We start from the raw sequence: 22,905 nt of genomic DNA, 5'->3' as shown, positions 1-22,905 counted from the left end.
ATTTTGAAATGAGCGGTTTCTGTCTGTTGTGTTTCCATTCGCCATTAGATGGAGCTGTTGCAGGGCAGGAGATGACCTAGGGATGTCTTTAGCTCTCCACCAGGACAATGCAGTGCTGCTCTGAGTGCCTCCTGGCAGTCTTGGCATAGCTGAGGAATGCACTGCAGCACTGTCTCTTGATCTCTGGGGTTTTTCACTATAAGAGGTGCCTCTGGAATCATGCATTCCTGTTACTGTTTCATCAAGACACAAGCACTGAGCAGTCCTTCCCTGCACATCTGCACGAGTTCATTACTGATCTTCACTGTGTGTTCCTCTGCCATAGACATTACCAGCCTGGGGCTGAATGAACTGCCTTAAATCATGAATCAATAAACCAATGCCACCTTCCACCCAAGCAGTCTTACTCTCCTGAAAGCACAGTGCTCCCGTGAGTCTGAGCTGGCCTCGTGTGGTCCTACAGCTGTGAAGGAGTGGGCAGGGACACAAGTTCTGAGCAGGGGCAGTCTGTCTGCTGTGCTGCTGTATTCGCAGCAGCGTAGATGTAGTGTCAGTGGAAGCAGAAGGGGACGTGTTCTAGCACAGCATACTGACAGTGGTCTTCTAAACTGCAGAGAGAACGGCCACCCCCGCCTGCCAAGCCGCCACCTGATGAAGAGGAAGAGCAGCACGCAGAGAAGAAGATAGGTCATGGTGCTTCCTGTGAGGTACGTGACACTTGATCTGGGATGCTTTACAGGAATGTGGTTTAAAGATCAGTCCTCCTAATCTGGGAGGAGCCAATTTTGATATTACTTCCCTTGCAAATTGGGTTGTGAAGTGTTCTTGCACTCCAGCATTGCTGTTACTTGCCATGGGAACTTCCTTTGTGTGGTTCTTCCAGGGCACCTCTGTTTTGACCTCAGCCTTGCTTTCCTATTCTTGGCTAGGAATTCCCATAGGAAGAGTTTTTTTTTCTGTATCACGTTGTGATATGGACTGTTGCCTGTTTGTAATGATCCCACCAAATGCATCTTCACTTGAGACTGAAATCCAGTGGGGCGTTAGTTCCTGCTTCCTCTTAGCTTCCAGCTGTGGAGGAGATGCGTGGGCTTGTAGATCCCACTGACCTGAACAGGGATCAAGGTCTTGAATTCAGACAAGATTCTGGCCCAGCATTTGCTAAAGCTGTTGTCTGCAAAGGTCATTTTGTGTGAGCTGCTTTTTAATTAAATTCAAGCTCTCTTGTTCTGCGTTCTGGCTCCTGGGCTTCCTATTGCTCCTTTTCATTCACCAGCCCACGAACTCAGATGTGAGGGCTCTCTGGGAGACCTCAGTATGGGGGTGGAGGTGCGTGTAACCACAAATGTGTCTTGCAAACCTCTCACACCCTGGAAAAACTTCAAAGCAAAACCAAACCTTGTGCATTTCTGCACTTTTCCAAGTGCAGTCAGATGCACGTGAAACAAGTGAAGTGTCTGCTGCCTTTGGCTGTCGGAGCACACTCCAGTTCACTAGATGCTTTGCTTTGAAGGTGTTGATCCACTGGGTTTCCTACAAGGCGTAATTGCCATCTGCTTTCTGAAGTATATCAAATCTACACATAAGCATACATTATTTGCTTTAATAGAACTGACTTTTTATAGAAAGTGAAGCACCAAATGGTGCATAAATAGAGCGCAAACTTGTGGACTGGTCTCTCTGCAGCTGTTGAAATGGTTTTCCAGCGTATGATATAACCAGTCACACGGCTGGGTCTGAGCAGAGATCTGGATAGCACAACTGGGAAGCAGAACTCGTTTATGGCAGTAAATGTGTGGTGACTGCTCCTGTTGAATTGTTTTGCCATATTTAATTATAGAACACCTCCTGTGTTGTCCTGCCGTTAAAGGCTTTGGAAACTGGATCCATTAAAGGTAACCTTGTTGTCAAATGCTTGTGCACAAAGGGACTCACTAGGGAAATCTTGATTTGTGACCACTTTAATTGATATAAGATAGTCACTGTGTAAAGCTGCCTGGAAATGACCTTCTAGATGTTCTGAGAAAGGCAGTTTGGGTCCAATTGATTCTTTTTCTTTGTGTACTGCTTCTGGGGTGCTCAGCTTCTCTGACTCCTGCCCTTCATTTATCGTCCCAGCACATTCTCTCTGGGTTGGGCAGGCACCAACAAGAATATATTTAGGGATAGCTGTAAACTTCTTGAAGCAGCATCCTGATCTACCCTCCTCCAAACAGGCTCTCCCATGAGGGCCAGGATAGTTAGTCATCGAATGTTCTGGGGTTGGGCCAAACTTGAGTTTTAAAAGTAGTCTTTTTATTCCCTTGCCAGGATGAGGGCTATCAGTCAAAGCAGATGTGCACAAACAAGAAACTTAACTTCCATCGTGGAGAAACGTTAGCACAAACAGGCAAAAGAGCTGATTGTTTGGAGAATGCCGCCGTTTGCTATCAGCAGAAACCTTCTGGGTTTGTAGCTGAATAAGGTTCTGCGTTGTCAAATTAGACTCCAGTTTAATTTGTTTACTACTCATCTCCGAAAGGGAAGTACAGACAAAAGACAAGGCGCCGTGATCATTCCTGCAGTTTGGTCTGCAGTTCTTGGGGGGGAAGGAGAGAGAAATGAGATCAGTTAGCCTTTAAAAAGTCTTTCAAAAACAAAGTCCACTTCTGTGGATTAAGTACGCTTTATGGACATACTCACTATTGACAACCTCTTATTTTTAGGCTTTGGGAATAGTGAAGGGATGCTGAATGCTCACCAGTATGTGTGATGAGTCAGAAGAAAGTTGTACTTGACTTTGTTACTCCTGGTTGCAGAACTTGCAGAGTAAGCACAGTTCTCCAACAAACACTGGAATTTATTTTAAGTGAATTTTAATTTGAGGCTCTGTTTAAGGCTTGCGAGGATAAGAAACGGAAAAAATCAAGTGTAATCAGGCCTGTGAATGTATACACAGACTTTTACAAAGCAAAAGCTGGGAAGTATGTGCTGCCAGGGAGCTACTGTCTTCAAATGTGCTCAGAGCATTCGAAAGAGGACGACACAATCCTCATCATCTGCAGGAGCCTCAGGAGCACACTAACGCCTGGCTGGAGGTCCAAGCTACAACTGTTATGACAGGCTGCTGCTGTGCAGTATTTTTCCAAGATCTCTGGCAAGGGCCTGTTACCTACTGTTATGGTCTGATGTTTTTGTGCCACCATCTGGTCGGAAGTTTTTTTCCTTAATTTGCTCATTATGAGCTCCGTCACCTGAAGAGGAGCTGGTCTGGCTGACAGCTCATGCTCGAAGCAGATAGAATAACTGCTTTCTTTGAGCACAGCCTGCTTCCTCCCATTGCAAAGCACACTTAAAAGCCAGCTGGGTTTATGCAGGGGTGTAGGATTCCTGTGTGTCTTTCCAAGACTCCCTAAATGGCTTCTAGGGCTCCTAGCTAGATCACAGGCGGGTAGGAACCTATTTGCCCTTGAAGAAACTGATGTTTCCACCTAGAGGAAGAAATTGGTGGTGGTGCTTAGCCCTCTGTCCAGGCAGTGGCAGTTCCAGGAGCCTGTGGGCAGTACGAGAGAGCCTTCCTTGGGGCGATGTGTTCAGACCTATTCTTCCTGCCTTGGCAGCAGGCTGGCATCATTTGCTCTCAGGCTCAGGTTTGACCCTGCTGCAGTTGCGTTTCTGGACAGGGTTGCCTCAACCTGCCAGGGTCTGGCCAGGAGATGGTGCTGAAAGGCAGCCGACCATGTGGGCAGGGTGCCTTGAAGCCCAGTTTAGCCCCATTGGTACTGGGATGGCACCTGTGGCTCCCAAAGGGTGTTAAATGCAGTTGGCCTTGAGGCAGACCAGGATGCGAGTCTGCAGCAAGACTCATCTGGATCCTGCAGCGAGACTGCTCCCTGCACAGGGACGGTGGCTTCCCAGCAGTTTGCTGGAGCTTCTGCCAACAAACCAGCTCTAATCAGAGGCTTTGGGGATTAAAATGAGCACAGTCACTGCTGGGCATCCTGAGGTTAAACTCTGTTCCTGTACTGTGTTGCCTGAGGTCTCTGTAGTACTAAACATGCTGTACATCCTGAGGTTAGGAACACTAGGTCTGAATTCTGGAAAGGTGGCAGGGATTTGTTGTTTTCTCTTTTTACAGCCGTGTCCTGATAGAGCCAGTAGTTAAATAGTGAATGACGATGCAAATTCCAATAGCAACAGTAAGTCTGAGTTGGGATGAACAAGAATAATGTGCTCAGCTCTTTTCTCACCCCCCGGGCTGTCTGCAGACCTCGCACAGTAAATCAGTAAATCAGTCAGTCAGTGCTAGAAAGCTGTCAGCAGCCTTAAATACTAGAAAATAAAGGGATTTGGTGGTCTTTTTTTTTTTTTTTTTTTTAAGAAAAAAAAAAGGCAGTACATTTTGGATAACACTCCACAGCGAAGGTGTCGCCTCTGCCAGTTCTGTGCCTAAAGCATGGCATAAAGAGGCCTTGTGCTTCATTGCAGGGATAAATAGCAGTGCTTTGTGGAGCACTACATTATGCTGTTTTTCATTAGGCCTCTGTTGCACGAGGAAAAAGCAGGGGAAGTGGAGCCGAGGAAGAGGAACACCCGTACGAGCTGTTGCTTACAGCAGAAACTAAGAAGCCAGTTGCGGTGGATAGAAAAACAAAAGGTAAGTGAGCATCCAAGAAGCAGAGCTGTTTGGCTTAGATGAGTTTAACAAAAATATAGAGGGCAGAGTAATTGGAACAATTAAATGCTGTTGGGTGGGGCATCTGGATTCTGTACTGCAATTGTTTTGTTTCCTGGTAATCTGCCCTCTTGTAAATGAGAGATCAAAACATTCCTGTACAAAATGTACACGGAGGAAGAGCAACTCCATTATCCTGACAGCTGAGACATTGCAGGGACCTCCTGTGTTAATTCAGAAAGTAAGCATACGTTGTGCACGGTCAAGTAACTGCGGAGAGGTGGAAGGCTGTGCCGTGCTGGTACAAGTGAGCTGAACCAACGCTGGCATCTCAGTGAGCCCCGTTCTCCATCCATCTGGATCTGAAGACGTCCTGGTGTTGTGTTTGTATCGGCAGACGATCAGCCCTGCTGTCCCAGTCACAGAGTCAACGTGCTGCTGTGCATTAAAACTAATTTGAGATGTGAGCTAACGAGGAAAATAAACCTGTGTAGAGCGAGCTCCTCTCTGGAACTGGCCAGGGTTAAGTATTGAACTCGGGTCTCTCGTCCCAGAGGGACTTTTGGGTTTTACAAAGGATCTAGGAACACCTTGTCTCCTGTGTTTGGCTGTCGCTGGGCTTTTTGGCTTACCTTCAACAACAACAATAAAAGATTTGTTTAGAGGAAAAATATCCCTTGCTTTATTCAAAACTCCTGAGCCGGAATTTGGGAGGATTTAGTTTGGACTCTAAACCTGGAAACCATCTCATTTTGAGGATGAACAGAGGATAACGAGGACTCAGTGTGATGCCTCACTGAGTGCCCTGTAAGACCTGCAGCTTTCTTCTTCCTCTCCTCTCCTTGCAGCACGATAGCTCTCATTCCTTGCATCCTGCTGCACTCGGCTTGTACAGGGCGGCACAAGAGGTCATTGTTTTCCCACCAGCGTTTGCCTCAGGCAGCAAGTGGCTTTGGCAGAGTTAGGATGCTTTTCAGGTTGGTGCTTTGCCTTCTCAGCTGGGGAATAGTGACAGCTATTGAGCTGGAATCTTTCAGGCGATCTTTTCAGCGTGCAGCTATTGCTGATTATTCAAGTGTGAGCTCCCCCTGACAGTTGGGCTCCGTTCTATGGCTGCCATAGCCAGGCTTGCTTAAAAAGTCATAAAAATAGAATCCCAAAGGAGGGCATGTGCTTGTTCTTGATGTCTCTTCCCTCGTGATGTGGGTGCTGCAGGCTCTCTAATCCCCATCCCAGGGAGAAGTGGAGGGGAACACCTTTAACCTGGTGATGGTTGGAGAGCGGTCCTGTCTTGCTGTACAGTAGGAAGATGCCGGCTGTGCCTCCATGGTTTGCAGTCTGTGGAAAGTGTTGCTGTGTTTGTAAAGAACCTGAAGCCCTCTCCAGTGCTGTGGTGGGAGAAATCCAAGGAACACAGCGGAGTTCTCATCTTCCAGGGCTTGTTCGCTTTCTTCAATACAAGTGGTGCTATGGCTAACGCAGGGAGAACGAGCCTTGGGTTTAGAGGAGGTGAAGAGCTGCTTCTGGGGGGTGAAGGTGCCCAGCCAGTTTATTTCTCACCTTCTGTGTTTCTTAAGCTTGGCAGGGCCATCTCCCACTGCCCTTTGTGTGGTGCTGGATCTGGAAAAAGGAGGTGCTTGTGAGGGAGATGACTGTGACCCTCAAATGTTTGTTTTCCAGAGTGTACCAGCTGTTTCCCAAGGCAACTTGGTGCTCCTGTGGCAGGGTCCATGTACTGCAGGAACAGGGGAGCTTTCCCAGGGCCCCCTGACAGCTTTCACCTACTTCTTGTTCTCCCAGGGACTTAGGATTTCTTGGCCCCAGTAGGAGATGAGGCAGCTGGTTAGCACTGACTTTGTGTTGTTCATCTTCTCGCAGCAGTTACAGGTAGCTTCTTTCTGCACAAGATGTTTCATAACTGCTCTGCAAGGCTGGACCAGCTTTGAAATCTGCATTATTAAATGGGGAACAAAAGCAAACGTTGCCAGCTTTTGCAGTCGCTGGGGTCTGATGCCAGAAGGACATGGGGAAGGAGATGTAGCTGAGTCTGAACTGTGAGTGCGTGCTGATGTGTGGGGAGGAGACGTCTGGGGAATAGTGGAGTCACTTGGGCAGAAGTTAAACGAGGGCTGAGTGAAGAACTAAAGATCAAATTGGGGTGTTTGAGAATTTTTCCACCTCTGGATCAGAAGGGTCCTCAAGCATCAAAGGCAGCAGTTTAATTCCAGGACAAGGAGCGGGCTGAGGCCTGGCTTTGAATTGCTTCTTGGCCCTCGATCTGAGAGGATGTGCTTCTAGATGTTACTTGATGACTTCTGGAGGAGTCTCTGGTCAGCAGAGAAGGACTCTGATCCTTACAGACTATTGAGAAGGGCTTTTCAGGGCAGCTCAGAAGCAGGGTTTCAGGCACGCTGTTCTTAATGGAGTCTTTCATCTGTGATAGCAGCCTTTGTGCCTCTTGCTGCAAGTTGTCTTGTGGCCAGTGGCTGGATGAATGTGGTATTATCTGCCCGGCTTCGGTCGCCTTTTGTGTGCGCTGCAGCAGTTTGCTGTCACATGCTGGAGCACTGGGGAAAGTTGGCTTAATGTTTCGGGCAGGGTATCAGGAGGGGTGTGAGCCAAATGCTTTCCCACCTCCTTTGGTAAGGCAACCACGGGCAACCGCATGCGTGAATTCGGGGCTGTTGGGCTTTGTAACAGGACTTGTAAACTGGCCAGGAGTGGTGAGCTGTGCTCGGACTGGTCAGGGGGAGAAAACTGCTGCATTTAGAGAGAGATCTGGTGGAGATGGCAGGGTTCTGATGCTTGTCTTGCTTCTCAGAAGAGCTACCCAGAAGTGCTGTCAGCAGTAACCAGCCTCAGGTAGGACTGCCTTGCTTCCTTCTGGTGGTTATTAAAGGTTGGTACTTGTTGAGGTTCTGCTGGGCTATGTATAGCCTGCGTGCTCTCCCTTTTTATCACAGGACAGGCCCTTTTCCCATGGCTTTGATCCAAGCCTGCGTTTTTGCCATCGTAATGTATCGAGAAGCTTCTGTGCAGAGTAACATCAGTGATCTCTGGGCAGCTGGGACAGTGTTTCACTGCACTTTCTTGAAGGGCAATAGGGGAAGGCGTGCAAATGAACACAAGTTCAAGTAGCTTTTGGAGGATAAATTCTGCCCCAGATGACCAAGGTGATGAAACAAGAACTTGGGCACACTGCACACTTCTAAATTTCACATGCAGTACCTCACCATGTAAATGAAAGCTTGTGTTTCTATTTTACTGCAGTTATAGGTTATTTTTGCACCTCTAAAGTAGTACTCTAAAGGCCAGCTTCCCTCTCTTCTCTAGCCTTTCCTGCCACAGGAGCTAGATTTGTATGCCCATCACTTGACAAACTCTGGTGTGCTGTAGCACAGGGAGCCTTTTCTAGATGAAGATTAGAGACTGGCACATGCCCTCCTTAGTTCCAGGGGTGGGGAGCTTGAGCAGAAGGCAGCTGCAATAACAAACTGATTCTCATAATGCAGGGGCACGAAACAAATCCTGCTGGTGATATATAGGGTCAGCACACCAGCTGAATCATGTAAGTAACCTATCCCAAAAAGGTACACATCCTGAGGTGGCCACTGGGCTGTGGTGGTTTTGGCCTCTCTTCTCCTCATCCTGAGGCTCCTTGAGTTGAGACCTCAAAAGGTAAGACCCGGGGAACCCTCTTTGCACCCAGCCTGTGCACCTCAATGATTTCCTTCCAACATCTGTTCTTCTGTCTGCAGCTTTCAGGGCAGGCCTGTGTTACATGCTCTGAAACGCCTCCTTCAAGACATTCCTCATCTTCTGTGCAAGTGGTGTTGCCCTCGCTTCATCCCTTCCTTCCCTGGCAGCTCTCTTGTATTTCAGAGTCTTTCTTCATTGGCTCGAGGATGAATGGGTGGCTGTGATTTCTGTGCAACAGGAGCCCTTTTGTGAGCCTCTGGAGCTGGATCTGGAGCACTTTGTTCTGGCCCAAGCGTTCCAGCACGTGGCATGAACTTCTACCAGCCGCCTCTCTGCCTTCAGCAGAAATGTCAGTAAAGGTTAAGCTGGGACATGGAAGGAATGATCTCCAAGGGAGGAAAGAGGAGAAGAAAAGCTTTTGAATTAGTAAAAAGTAATTTCCTCCCTGCCAGGTTAATGTGACTGTCCAGTCAACGCTGTGTCCCTCTTACAGGATCTGTGGTTTTCCTTATACCAGTCTCTCCTATGAATGCAGCATGTCTGATCTCTTCTAAGGTTTCTCTCCAGCATCACAGCTTCAGATCTTTTTGCAAGCCTGGTCTTGAAATCCTCTGATCGGGTGCTGCTGGTGCTCCCCAACCTCACTTGGAAATGGTGCAGGTGGGACTTTGGGGTGACACCTTCTGCCCTTCCTTTGGCAGCCTCAGCTACAGCACTTGTGGTGTATGTGCCCGTGCAAGATGATCAACAACTACTTCATTGTCCTGGAATCCTAAACTCATAGGATCCGGGATGAAATAAGCCCCAGCATCACTTGACACCAGTGAGAAGTGAGGTCTGCCGGCACGCTGCCCTGGCTGTTAACCTCCGTTCGGGCTTTTGCTGTTCCTGACTCAGCTGCCAACCCAGCAAGCTGCTTTTTGCATTTCTGTGGAGTAAACAAATGCCTGCGAGGGACTAACCTTGTGCTCGTCAAACCCAGGGCGTGTGAGACCCCCAGGATCTGAAGTGGCGTGCGGAGATAAACGGCTCATTCAGGGTGCTTTCCTGCCTGGTTTCTGGTGTGAGGACATACCACAAAAACAGATGTCAGTGTTTGGAAATGACCTGGTCAAGCCCAGTGCTGGAAAAGCTACTCAGGGGGGAAGGAGTTGATTGCCCTGTTGCTGCTAATAGCGGCTGCTTGTTAAAGATATGCAACGTTCGTTCCTTGATTTGCCTCTTAGTGAGATGAGGATTCCTTTGCCTTGGCTCCCGAGAGCTGCTGTCTCACATACCAACCGAGGAATTTCCTCTTCATGTCTAAATACCATCTTTCTATTTCAGAGCCGTGTTGTTGAGGTGCTTTGTTTTATTGCTCCTTTACAGCATAGTTTTATGTGTCTTCAAACTGAAGAATGCTTCTAGGCAGTAAATAGAAGAGTTAAAATTTCCAGACAGCTACACGCAGGTACATAGGGAATTGAGGGAAGCAGAAGTTGCATTTCTCACCTTTCCAAAGGTTTGCTTCTGCAGTTGCAATGTGTGTGTGTAACACGACCAAGGTGAGTACTCATCTGTTGCTGCACATGCTTGGCAATTGGGATTGCTCAATTATTTATGATTTGTCCAGGACCCCGGTACCTGATATTGAAGATGTTAGTGCAGGAGTATCCGAGAAGTGTCACATTTCTTTTGGGGACAGCCAGCAGTGCCCACAGCTCGCTGCCTTAACAGATCAGCCCTGCCTGTGCTCAGCAGTTGGCTTGCAGGAGAGAGTCTTTTTGATCGAGATTTTTATTGCGTAAACTGTTTATTTCTCTCCCCTGAGTAAGGAGGAGAGGTTAAACTCGGAAACCACTAGGGAGGAAAGCAATGTTTTTTCTTTGGGGAGCGGATTTTGGAACTCGCAGGTTGATTGCAGTCCAGAAGTTTTTCCCACCCTGCAGCTCGTGCCAAAAGCAGGGAGCGCTGCTCTAAATAACACTTCGGCCTTTATGGAAATGCATCAGATGTTCCAGGAGCCTCCGTCTCTGCTTCTCCTACCTCACTTGCTCTCTGCAGGATATAGTTAGCACTTCTCTTAGCCTTATATAGCAAGGACTGATAGTTAGTGTTAACAGGAATAAAACAACAAGGAGAGCTGCCAGATTGCATAAATCAGGCCAGTGTTTGGAATTTCGTAAATGCCATGACTTTGGGTACAAGTTGAGCACGCGGAACAATACGGAACTGTTCTCTCTTTATCTCTCCCTCCCTCACCGAGGGAGGGCAGGGGGAGAGCTGGAATTTTGCTGCTTCTTCTATGGTTTTTAACTTTTTTTTTTTTCCCTTCTGTTTTCATCCCCTTGAAGACCACAGGAGGAGCAGTGGCAGCCGCAGCCAAGACTCTGCAGACGGCCAGGACATCCAGGTTCCAGAGCAGTTTTCAGGGTTGCTCCACGGTTCTTCCCCGATCTGTGAAATAAGCGAGGATCCTTTCAGGCTCATTTCCTCCGCGGAGAAAGGAGGCACGGAAGCTACAAGCCACCCACCTGCTATGCAGCTGGAGGATGCTGCCTTACCTGCCTCTGGATCAGTACGGACCAGCTCTCCAGACCAAAACCAGAAAGCAGTCTATGCAACCGTCCAGCACACGCACGCCAACCGGGCGGATCCTGAAACTGTAGTCACGCCCCACGTGCTCCAGCACCCCGGCGGTGCCGAGGACGAGGGGGACAGAGGTGGCGCTGTGGGCAGAGCCCACCCAGGGAGCAAGCCCAAAGCCGAGCTCAAACTCAGCCGAAGTTTGTCCAAATCGGACTCGGATCTTCTGACCTGCTCTCCGACGGAGGACGATGCCATGGGGAGCCGGAGCGAATCGCTCTCGAACTGCAGCACCGGGAAGAAGAGGCTGGAGAAGTCCCCGTCCTTCGCTTCGGAGTGGGATGAGGTAAGGCTGAGCTTGCTGAGGAGCTCCTGTGCCAGGGATGAGTCTGCAGAGCACGAGGTTCTCCCCTGTGTTGGCCTTTGGAGGGGGTCCTGGGTGGTTTTCATTGCTTCTGCTAGCTCTCACATCTCCTCCACAGGCAACTGCTGAGTTGCGTTTGAAAGAGGCTTAACTGGAGTGGGGGAGAAGCAAAACTGCAGGAAGTGGGGGGCTTCTCAAAAAGTGGGGGGCTTCTCAAAAAGTGGGGGGCTTCTCAAAAAGTGGGGGGCTTCTCAAAAAGTGGGGGGCTTCTCAAAAAGTGGGGGGCTTCTCAAAAAGTGGGGGGCTTCTCAAAAAGTGGGGGGCTTCTCAAAAAGTGGGGGGCTTCTCAAAGCTTATTGTTTTAAGTTACTTCAATGCAGGGCTTGGTTTCTCATAAGCAAGCCAGCCAAGTTTTACCTCCACAAAAATGAGGGAGAGCTGATAAGCGGTCCCCATGTCTTCACACAGACCTCTTTCCGATCCTTCCCCTGTAGGCTCCCAGCATTTAGAGCAGAGGCTTTGTTTCTGGGTCCCAGCTGCTGGGGGGCAAGCAGTGTCCTGGGTTCACGGAGATGGAAAGAAGAGACTAATTAAGCTGCTCTGTGTATTTAATAGCTCCCGATTCCCTCTTCCCATATTTATTTCAGAGGCTTGTTAGTCACTTTATTGTACTACAGGAGGCTCGTGGATAGTTAAATATTTCATGCTCAGAAAGTTGGCCCTAGTGAGCCACTCGGGCGAGATTAAGTGTCCCTCGGAAACCCAGCACCGCAGCATTACTGAAACATTCTTTGGAGATGATTCTCCGCTGGTAGAGCAGCAGCGCTGCAGAAGAGATAAGCTCAGATGAACCACTCTTTGTACACTGAAAGGAAATAAAAAACCCTGGCGTGTGCTGGGGGTGAGGGGTTGTGTGTGCCGGCCGTGTAAACTCGTGGCAGTCGGGAACTGCTGCCTCGTGGGATGGTTGTGCCCCCTGCTTGCCTGTCCGCTCACCAACTGAGGCTCTGCTGCCTCTCTTATCCCTCCTCAGAGATAAAATCACCTCTGCTGAAGGTATTGAAAGATGCTGAAAGCCAAGAGGGAATCCCTCCTCGGTGTGAGCCCATCTTTCAGTTCATGTGCCTGCTCCCTCCCACTCCCCGCATGTTTCAGGGTTGCCAAATATTGGTTTTCTTCTGGAGGTGCTCTGGTTGCAGAGGCGTTGCTGGTTAGTACCTGGACTGGTCGTACAGCAGCTGTTAGTGGAAGATTACATAGCAGAAAGTGTGTTTGAAAGGCCCAGATAGGTTTCCTGTGCTCTTCATGCCTAAGTGAGCTGTTTACAGTCAAACGCTGAAAGGGAAAGGAGCCTTGGGCTCTGCAGGGCTGCACAGCTTCACCAGTAGCAGAGGTCAGGCCTTCGTGTGCCTGTGCTTCCGCTGCTGGGAGAAAACAACCTGCAGAGCTCCTTCCCTGGCTGTAAACAAAAAGCATCGCTTCCACCCTGCGCCAGCCTAACAAGCCACTGGAGGGAAATCAGCTTCCCCTTCACACCATGTTTAGGTGAGGAAATCATAGAAAGAACGCAAGAAATTCACATCTGCCCACAATGGAGCAGGTCGAGTGTAGAAAAAGATCGGTATTAGCAAAACCTGATGGTTTGGCATGTTTTCCCAGCTTCTGACATGATGAATTTAAACACCTTGTGCGAGTGTTGTCATCGTGTAGCAGTGCCCTACAGCTAGAGCACTGATTTGCCTTGGGGTCTCCTGGCTGTCACTGACCCCTTTGATTCTGGACGAGTGTTTATCCTCCCTGCCTCAGTTTCCCATCTGTGAGATAGCAGCAGCCGCTGCAGGGTGTTCAGGTTCCTGTGTGAACCTAACCATTCTCCCAAGAAGAGGGTCAAGCCACCAGCTGGGGATTCAAGCCTTTAGCTTGGTTTGCTCTTTAACATCTCAGGGCTCTGTACCGAGATATTTAGGGTCTCACTCTGACTCCTGGAGCACATGCAATGGTTGCACTCTTCGAAACTGTCAGCAGGAGGGGCACCTTCATGGGGCAGAGCATTTTTCTGTGGAAGCAGCATGAAAGGGAGCTGCTGCTGGGTTCATATGGCCAGGCAGTTCTTGCTCTGAAATACTGCGAGGCAGGCTTCTGTGGTGCCTGGTAAGAAGTGGTGAAGATGCACCTGCAGGGAACATTTGGGGTTTTTTTTGCAGTGATTTGTATGTGCAGAGAGGGGCTGATCCGGCTGGTCATAATGGCAACAATGAGACTGAAACATAAATGTAGTGCTGTTGTTAGAGGCTTAATTAGTCCTCTGAATGGGATAATGCAGCTGGGCTGAATTAAATGCGACTTGCAGCCTCCAAATTTACCAGGCTAATACAAAACCTTGTTGAGCCACCCCTGTTAGCGATGCTTTGGCTCTTCCTCTGTGTCAAGGAGAAACAATGGCAGATTTATACGCATTATTCTGTTAATTTTAATGGTCTTTATGCAGGCAGCTGAGGAAGAAAGTGATCCACACGCAGCTCTGCGACATGCGGCTGTAGCAAACAAGCGAGGGATTTCTCCCACTGGCCTTGCCAGCAGAAGGAGTGTCTGTTCGGGGCGCTGGGAGCGTGGGGAGGGACCAGTTCATGCCCACAGACAGATGGGATCTGTGGCAGAGGCCAAGCTAGTGTTGCTCTGGGCCATGGGTGACTGCTCAGCTAGCCTGGCCGGCCAGAGGCAGCAGGAAAATCTGCTGCTTGGACGAGAGGGGTCACATCCCTCCCCAGCAGAGCGCCGCGAATGCCCTTTGTTGGAAGTGGAAGGTGGCGCCGGCTCCACCAAAAGGGTGGGATGGGGAAGGAATGATTCACTTGGCAAGGCTCAGCCCCGCTCCCAGATGCAGGGATGAGCAGCTCCCCTGCTCCTAGCGCCTGGCCCGAACCGCGGCTCACGCTGACAGCAGAGCTCTGCGCTGCGGAGGAGCCTGCTCAGCGCCTTCCCGTCCCGTGGAGCACGAACCCGCCGTGTCCCCAGCTGCTGGCAGATGTGAACTCTGTGAGCAAGCCAGGGAAATGACTGAAGCACGCAGCAATGCATTGCCCAGGGAGCTGGGGGCGAGGACCCAAAGTGCTCCGTCCTCCGCTCCGGAAGCAAGGTGAAAGGAAGGCGTGAGGAGGCAGCGCCGCTGGTCCGCATAAATATTTGAGTCCTCCCAAACTTGGCTGAGGGCTAAAATGATCAATTTGTTTTTCATAATCAGCTCATAAATATTTTGCAGCTGTGAGATGAGCACGCAGCCGTTGCGGCTCGCAATGAATTTTGCATAGGGGAATCAACTGTGTTTGTGTTCCCGCAGGAGGAGGGGGCTCTCGGCACTCGGCCCTGCTGCCAGCCCGCTTCCCGGGGTGTCTGTGCTGCCTTCCCCCTCCACAAAGCAGCTCCAGCTCTGTGCATCTGCCCAGGACCATGTGCAAGCAGGTGGAGATGGGCAAATGTTGTAGGGATTGATCCCAGGAGGGGCTGAACTGAGCTCCCTAGTGACTGTCAGCTGGCTCAGGTCTCTGGATAGAAGGCAACCTGTAGCCCTTGAATATGACCAGTCAGCTGTTTATGGAAGGCTAGAGGATATAAGACATCTTTGCTTTGTCCTGAGCCCGTTCCATATGATCACTTTTGGATGGGTTTAGCTTTTAAATGATTTTCCTCCCTCTGCCCCAGCTTCTGACACAATTTTTCAGGGTCCTTTTCTCCCTCTGACACATCAGCCTGTCAGTGCTGGAGGGAGCCTGACCACGCTGGAGTTGAACTTCATCACGATCACCCACCGAGCTGCTGCAGCTCCTCGGGGGAAGCAGCTTCCTGACGGTGATCGGTTTGGGAAGGGATCGAGGGATCTCACGCGGGGCCCAGGGCTGGGCTGCAGGAGGCTTCGTGCCACAGTCCGCTGGAAACAAAAGCAGGGGCTGTGGCAAACGCTTTCCATCCCCTGTGCTGCTGTCAGGCTGATAAAAGCGGTGTTGTGAGTATTTGGGAGATGTGTCCTGCTCAGCTTCGGTCCTTCCTTGGCTTCAGCAAAACCCCAAAATGTTGGCACGGGGCTTGGCTTTGTGAATGTAGGTGCAGGGCCTCTTGTAACAGGTCTCAGATGTGTTACTGTGGCAATCCCTGTTTCACTTCTGTGCACATTCTTGCCCCAAAACCAAAAGCACGGGGCTTCCCCAGCGGCCTCAGTGTCCGATGTTTGACACAGCGTGAGGCCCCTTGTCTGGACAAGCAGAAACGAGCCAAAGTTGTGGAAATCTCCCAGGTTTGTGTCAAACTGTCACACAGGTCAACATCAGGTAACGTCTGGGGTGTTACAAAATGAGGCTTTTAGGCCTCTTTTTAACAGAAAACCTGGTTTTAGTGGGTAGGCCTCTAGCTTTACGAAGCTGGTGCTGGCAAGGCCCCTTCCTCCTGTGAAGGGTCCCAGACCCCTGCCAAGGCCCGGGATTTGCTCTTTGGGGATAGCGAGCCAGCCTCTGCTGGGCCTTGGGAGTTTTAGAGACTCCTAGTGTGGTTGTTTGTGACACAGGTGTGGTCTGGGAGGTGCAGCTGGATGACCTGGTGTCACCAGCCCTGATGTGCTTCCATGCTTTGAGCTGAAACGCCTGGTGCCGAGGCCTGGCCCGGTAAGAAAAATGGTCCCTGAAGTGTCTGGGGGCAAAGAGCGAGGCACGCTCCTGAGAATCAGCTGCAGACCTGGCTCCTGACACCCCTTAATTCTCCTCTTCCAGCTGTCTGCTATCAAGTAAGTGGCTCCAAGGTTGAATTTGTAATGACAGGCTCAAAGGCTCCAGCTCCAGCTTCCCAAAATGAGGCGGCTGCTGTGGCTGCTGTCTTGAGCTCTTTTAGGGAGAGATTAAACCCGCTTCAAAAGAAACTCTGGGAACTGAATAAAACATGCATTTTATTTTAGCTTCCTTTAGAAAAAGGAAACGCACAGTCCACCACTTTGATGCATTTTTCCCCCAACTGAATTAGCTGATGAATTAATGAATATTTTGTCTAATTATGGTGCCGGACAGCCATCGTTTCCTACAAGCGATTTCCTCTCAGCTCCACATTGTGCTGTCAGCTCAGCGAGGTTTCTTTCCTGTTTGCAGTAGGTCTGGGTGTGTTGGTACACTGTAGGTATGTTGTAGGGGTGTTGCAGCAGTTGCTGATCCATTTTGGGGGTCTTAATGTCACAGGAGCAAACCACACACGCATAGTGCCTTCCAGCCTGGGTTTTGAAGAGCTGGGGAGCAAGTTAGATGTGGTTGCAGCTAGTGGGGTGGCCATAAATACTCCAGCTCCATTAACCTTGTCAGGCTGCTCGGGTATTTAAGGACCTGGTGGAATTAATGCCTCAGCTACACTCTTACTGCTGAGGATTAAGAACATTTGCATTGAAATGTGAAACTTTCAGGAAAGCTCTTGATGCAAAACCTGCCACTGCTTTAAAACAGCGCTCAGAAGTTGAGATTCAGAGCTGCGAGCTGGTGTTGAAAGAAAAATGCAAATATTTCCCTCGCTGTTCAGGGGAAGAGCTGCTATTTTTGGGCCTGGTGAAATTGCATCCTGTAAAAGCTCGGTGTTTCTTGTTCTGACAAGCTCACGCGGCTTACCTGCTGGGTAGTGGCTCCCAGATGGCCCAGTGCTGTAGACCCAAATCCCGGTGTTTCAGGTGAGAAATGCAGTTGAGAAAACAATATGTTCAGCTTCTCTGTGCTCGTACCACCTGCAGCACACAAGCTGTCCTGCCTGGGCCAAGGACAGCCCTGCCTTGCAGGCCGCGAGGCTCCTTTTGTCCTTGCCATCAACTGATGCTTCCTAAACATTTGTGCTTTGTTGTTGTAATTCTGGTGTTTAAATCTGAAGGCTTCACTTTGCCCTGGTTTTGAGGTTGGGGACCAGGCCTGTTCTCCAGCTGCGGGTGCTCAGCATGCTTTGCAGCCCGTGTCCTTTGCCTCGAGCTGGCCCTTATTTCCAAGTACTCATTCCAGTTAGCCCTTTGCCCATTTTGGAATGTTCTATAAATTGTTGGTTAGGGGAAAAGTAGTAATGTGGTCAGTATTCTTATCCTGATTTCTGCTCTTCTAAACAAATGTGTCCTTCAGGCTCTTAATTGACTTAATTAGTGGGCTGATTCTTCTATTATCTCCAGATCCCAACGTTTCCTCTTGCTTTCCTGTGCTAAGGTCAGGAATTCTTACATAACCCTTGATGTTAAATCTTTCTTTTTCCCTTTGCCCCCAGTGGCAAGATTTCCTTCGTCCTGATTAATGTTGTGAAAGCTTTTGTGTTCTCACAGTTCAGGTTTGCTTTATTGACTGCAGGCTCTGAAGCTGTAAACCAAGACTTGAGCTAAGCAAGCCAAGCCAAACTCAGACAACTTACCAGCTTTGTAGGTAGGAGTGTTTGGACTTCTGGTCTGGAAGGTGAATGTAAAACAAGCATACTTTATTCCTGGAGTCAGCAGCAAGGTTTAGACATAATATTTTTTGCCAGTTCTTTGGATCATATCAATTCATCTGGAACTAGACAGATAGCTGGGGTAGCTCTTCATTGGGCAGCTTTCAAAATCTGGTGTGATTTTGCAGCTCAGCACTTACGCTGGGCGTGGAAGAAGCCTTCCATCTAGGCATTCATAAGGATTTGTGGAAATGCCCTCAATCCAGAAGTGAACGCAGTGACTTCTCTCCTCTTATTTATAGACCACCAATTACAGGCTGAACATGTCCAAATTAGCGTGCATCTAGAATAACACAATTTCTGTCCACTATTGCTGTGTTTGTTAACTTTGGCTGTGTATTAGCCCAATATTTGTGAATCAGAAGCTTTTGATTCACTAATGTAAGTTACTCATGCTCTAGCGGATATCTTGGTTATGTAAGGATCTGGTGATCGTTAGTGGTTTCAAGACTTTCTGGACCAGGAATGTCCAGCCAGTGTCCTTACTAAATTCAGCCTTTCATTATATTCTCTTCTATTTTACGTCACATCTTCAAGCACTTCAGATGTTTTATTTTTAAAATTGTTTACATGTGTGTATATATATATAATATATAGTCTTTCTGAAGCCTCCAAAGCAGGCTTAACACGCTGTGTTGCATTCTGCACACTGGAGAAAACCTTTGCTCCAAGAGCCTAACGAATTGTTCTTGGCTTTGTGCCTTGGGATGAGTGAGTATGAAAATGTAGCTGTGGAGAGTCTTGAGTTGCTTCGATATTGTTAAGGGGATTTTGCTTTTTTTATTGCGAGTTCAAAATAACTCACATCCGGCCATTTCACTTCTCTGAGCAGATGCATTGTCTAATTTAGCCAGCTTTTTTGTCATATTAACATCTAATTTAACTGTGTATATTTAAACATACAAATATATGTGTATATTTAAGGCTTCTGAAACTGCAGATCCATGATACACCGGTTGTGAAGTGCAAATTTGTATTATGTATTCTTTTTATTTTGGTACGTGTTTGGTTTTGCACAAATCTCTGAATTATGAGTCTATAGACAGGAGGAGAGTGGTAAGAAACAAGTCCCTGATCGAGGTCCAAACGAGTCTCTGTGACTGTTACTGAGCTAGAAAATGTGTGTGTTATCACTAATGAGCAGTCGCAGCGTGGCTTGCAGTGAACACCAAACTCAGCGAGTCCTCATGCTATGTGCAGAAGACGTATGCTGCTGGAGCAGGATAAAGCACGGGAACCCTGAAGTTTGCGTTTTGAAATGTGCCTTCAACAACAGACTCACTTTTGGAATCCGGGTTTGAGTTAATGAAAGCAGCCTTAGATTTTCCAGGCCTTTGACATTCGTTCTGCTGACTTCCTAACCGCTGGTACACGCAGAATGCACCGGGTGATGACACGAGGCTGCTGCTCTACGGGCTGCTGATGTGGAGAACATAAGAACATAAGCCGCAGCATCGTAAACTACATCAGAAGAGTGGTTTATGTGCTGTCACTGCTCTGGAAGTGAGATTCGTGGCCCGGATCCAAATTCCCAAGGGCTGCCTTTGCAGTAAGGAGCCAGCAGGTGTTGTCCCTGATCCTCCTCCTGCTTGCACCCCCGTCCCTTTCAGAGATGTGTGGGATGCCATCCAGCCATCCCGCTGCTCCACCAGCGTATCCCAGCTGGGTCTGGGCAGCCTTGCTTCTACACTCAGGGCTGAAATATCAGTTAATGATATCAGTTCTCTATTAACCGGAGACTTCTCTGGGGAGAATGCCTTAGATCATTTGTCTTCTGCATCAGCAGGACAAACAGCGGAGCAGGCAGGACCTAGTTGCGTGTTAAAGCAGCACCTGTTATATTGTCTCCCAGATCAAAGTCTGCACACAGGATCTTTTTGGCCTGCCTGCGAGTGCCCTAATCACAGTGGCATTTTGAGCCTGTGGCATGTCGGCTTTTCACAGATCCGCGTTTCTGTCTGTTGGGTTTGACCCCTCTATTGTTATCCGTGCTATTGTCACATCAGGCTGCAATTATTGTGTGTCTGCAAAATGTTTGGAGGCTGCAGCGAGCTCAGTGCGTGGTGCTGGGTGCTCGCTGTGCCTTGCTGTACTGAGCTGCAGGAGCGGGGAGAGCTTAGAGATGCAGCTAAGGAAGGCGAAGAAGCACCTCACGTGTAGTGGGCTTCACGTTAGTGCCACTGCTGGGGAAGGCTGGCTGGGCACATTTTCACCATGTGTTTCCTCTTCTTGAAATGAGAAGCAGGAGGAGCTGGGCTGGAGCAATTACCACTGCTCCCAGAAGCCTGGAAAAGACAAAAGCGTTGGCAAAGAGATGCTGCTGCCATTTGGGGGATTTGTGGTGTAAATGAAGTGGGTATTAATTTTGGGATGCTCACTGAGGCTACTTAGAGCTGGTTTTTCATTCCGCCTGTCCCTCCTGCTCCGGGTGCTGGTGTTCAGCACCGCTGTGCAGCTGCTGCTGGACTCATTTGCTCCGTCTTGACCTCCTCCATTCCCTCTGGATCACCCGCTGCATCCCCTGAGAGATGATTTCACAAGTCAGTAATTAAAAAAGAAAATCTGAGATCTCCGTTAAAGAGCTCTGCTTTCTTTTTCTTCTCCAAGCAACCCCAAAACAACGTGCCCTTGTTTACTGGCAACCCCATAGGATGCTTGGAGACATCAGCAGGGTCTCGTGCTCAGCTGGAGCCACCCCATAAGTACCTGACATGCTGCCAGCCGTGCTGAGACGGCTGGGAGCTGGGCTTTGTGTGCAGGCAGGATCTCCTCCTTTCAGCCAACCACGCAGCTTGGGATTAATCTTAATTTCATTTTATTTCAGTATTTCAGCTTTGCTACAGTATTGGTACAAAGCAGAAGTATCGGTGAAGATGTTCAGTGCTTCCCCAGCATTGCCCATGGACCTAATGAATCTTTTTTTTTTTTCCCTCCTGTTTTTTTACAGCAAATCCATTAGGCTGTAGTGAGGCTGATCACTTGGTAATTGGGGGCGTGTTTGTTGTACTCAGAGGGGTTTTTAAACTCGAGAAGCAGCTTGTCTGGATTTTATAATCTTAAACCCAATATGCCCCATCCCTCAGGTGTAAAAGCTTAGAAATAATGAAGTCTTAACCCCTGACACTTGCTCGGAATTGCAGAAATTTAAAATACTGATAACCCTTAAACCCAACTTTGAGTAGCTTTCAAGAATAAAACGCTGCTGGTGCTGCTGTCTCGTCTGCTGGGTTTTAGCCCTAGGTGAATTTGTACAGTAGGTTACGAACCCCTTAATAATAAGGATTTATAATGGGAATCCTGATATATTCTTAATTATTCTTATGCTGTAGGGTGTCATTATAACGCACTAATACCGTACACGTGGTAGATAGTGGGCCATTTATTTCTGCGTGTTTTTATTTAATTATAGACCTTTATCTGAATAACTCTATTGCTCGGTGTTCCTATTTCTTTGCCACTTGTGCAGGCATGCTGTAGCTTATCGTCCTCGTGACCAGGCTTCGGGGCTGCTGGCTTTAAGCTGCCAATTTGGGAAGGAGCCCCCGAAGAAGCAGAAGGTCTTGACCCCACACAGGGTTTTCCCTTTTCATGTGCAGGGCTCAGAAAGAGTGGGGCAACGGCGTGTGTGGTACCAGGAATCATATCCCGTAAGGGAAGGGAAGGCCAGGGAGCACCAGGCAGAGTTTTTGAGGACAAACCCTGATGCACTGGGCATTTCTGTGATGGCACAGCTGGCGGTGCCCCCGTTTCCCCCAGGTGGGGGTGCTGCTGTCAGCTTTGGGTGAGCTGCTGAAAGCGCTTCAAGGGAGACAAAGTAATTTTACGTGTGTTTTGTATAGGTGTGCGTGTAAAGACATACCTCCAGCTATAAATCATGTTCTGTTTGGTGTAACACGTTCCCTGTTCGGGCGGCACCGGGGATCCTGCAGCAGCAGCAGGGGAAGGCAGTCTGTTCCATCTCGTTCCCTCCGTACCCGATTTAAACCTGATTTAACAAGCCTGAGGTTGTTACAGCGATTTCAGGGAAAAACACTTCATTGCAGTTCTTCTTCAGTGCCCCCGAGTTAACTCTAAACGCTGTGTTTTTTTCAGGGTGAAAGCATCAGAAGGGCTCTCCTTTGTGTACTGAGGCATAACTGGATTTTAACGGTGATATTTGGCTCCTGAAACATGCTCCCTGCAAAGGAGTGTGAGGAAGGCGTTGGGAAGCGAGCGCTGCGTGGAGAGCTTGGCTGGCATCGCCTGTTTTGTCTTAGGCACGCTTCCAGCTAACGTCCTCAAACCTCCCCTTCGGCTTGGCCTTCCTGATGCTGACCTCAGGAAGCCTACAGCCTCCAAACATGGCTGGCTGTGGGGCTCGGAGCCCCGCGTGGAGCTTTGTTTGGGATGGAGGTTTGGGGTTTTCCACCCGCGGAGCAGCAGCGTGGGTCGCTGTGCGTGGCACCTGGAGGCTTTGACCCCCTCCGAGGGGATGGAAGGAGTGGGGGGCTCTGCTCCTGTAGGGCAGCAGAGCTGGGCTCTCGGCACTGTCTGCTTACCCAGATGCTGCCATGCCCACATGTATTATTTTTTTCTTCTCCCAGGACAACCTTGACGTGTCCTTGGGAATCAGCGATGCTCTGTGCAGGGACGAGCACAGAGCTCCTGCATTCAGAGGGGTGGGAAATCCCAGGGCTTTTCTGCTGGAGGTTTGGTTTTTCCCTAGCCCCTTCCAGAAAGCTGCACTAGCATAAAGATGCCCCCAAACCGGGGCGAGTGCCATCCTAATGGAGCGCTGCTCGATTTTGTGCTTTCTGAATGAAGCTTCCTTCCCCTGCATGCAAATCAGTGGATGCAGACAGCTCGTGCTGTGAAGCTGGCTTTTCTTTCGGTGATAAAAGACCCCGGGACTCGTTAATCGTCCTCTGTCTCTCTCAATGGACTCGCTGGCTCCAAACTTCAGCGCTGGCTCTGTGAAGGAAAATACGGAGAGATTAGCATGGACCCCACGGCTTCGCGTCCATCAAGGGCAGGGGAGCGGAGATGAAGCCTGTTGGGGCTGGCTGCGGAGCCGTGCCTCCAGGGACCACGTGTGCCAGCCCTCACGCTGCCTATCCTGGGAGAAGGAGCCCCAAAAGCTCTCCATGCCAGGCCTTTGGCACTGCCA

The 22,905-nt window shown here is 49.2% G+C and overlaps 1 protein-coding gene across 17 annotated transcripts in view; it reads left to right on the top strand.

Annotated features, from left to right (window-relative positions):
* Window positions 1-22,905, top strand: part of ANKS1A (ankyrin repeat and sterile alpha motif domain containing 1A) — a 106,480-nt gene that overhangs the window by 39,094 nt on the left and 44,481 nt on the right. For all 17 annotated transcript variants that reach the window (XR_014685772.1, XR_014685773.1, XM_084497988.1 and 14 more), the window contains 3 exons: window positions 615-707; window positions 4,519-4,636; window positions 10,687-11,264. Coding sequence is in view for 15 of the 17 variants with exons in the window: in XM_084497988.1 (XP_084354114.1) it covers window positions 615-707; window positions 4,519-4,636; window positions 10,687-11,264 (789 nt within the window). In the remaining 2 variants the exon portion in view is untranslated. The remainder of the gene's footprint in view (window positions 1-614; window positions 708-4,518; window positions 4,637-10,686; window positions 11,265-22,905) is intronic.

The sequence above is a fragment of the Aythya ferina genome (genome assembly GCF_964211825.1).
Source record: "Aythya ferina genome assembly, chromosome: 25".
NCBI classification, from domain to species: Eukaryota; Metazoa; Chordata; class Aves; order Anseriformes; family Anatidae; genus Aythya; species Aythya ferina.
This window is presented reverse-complemented; position numbering and strand designations above follow the sequence as displayed.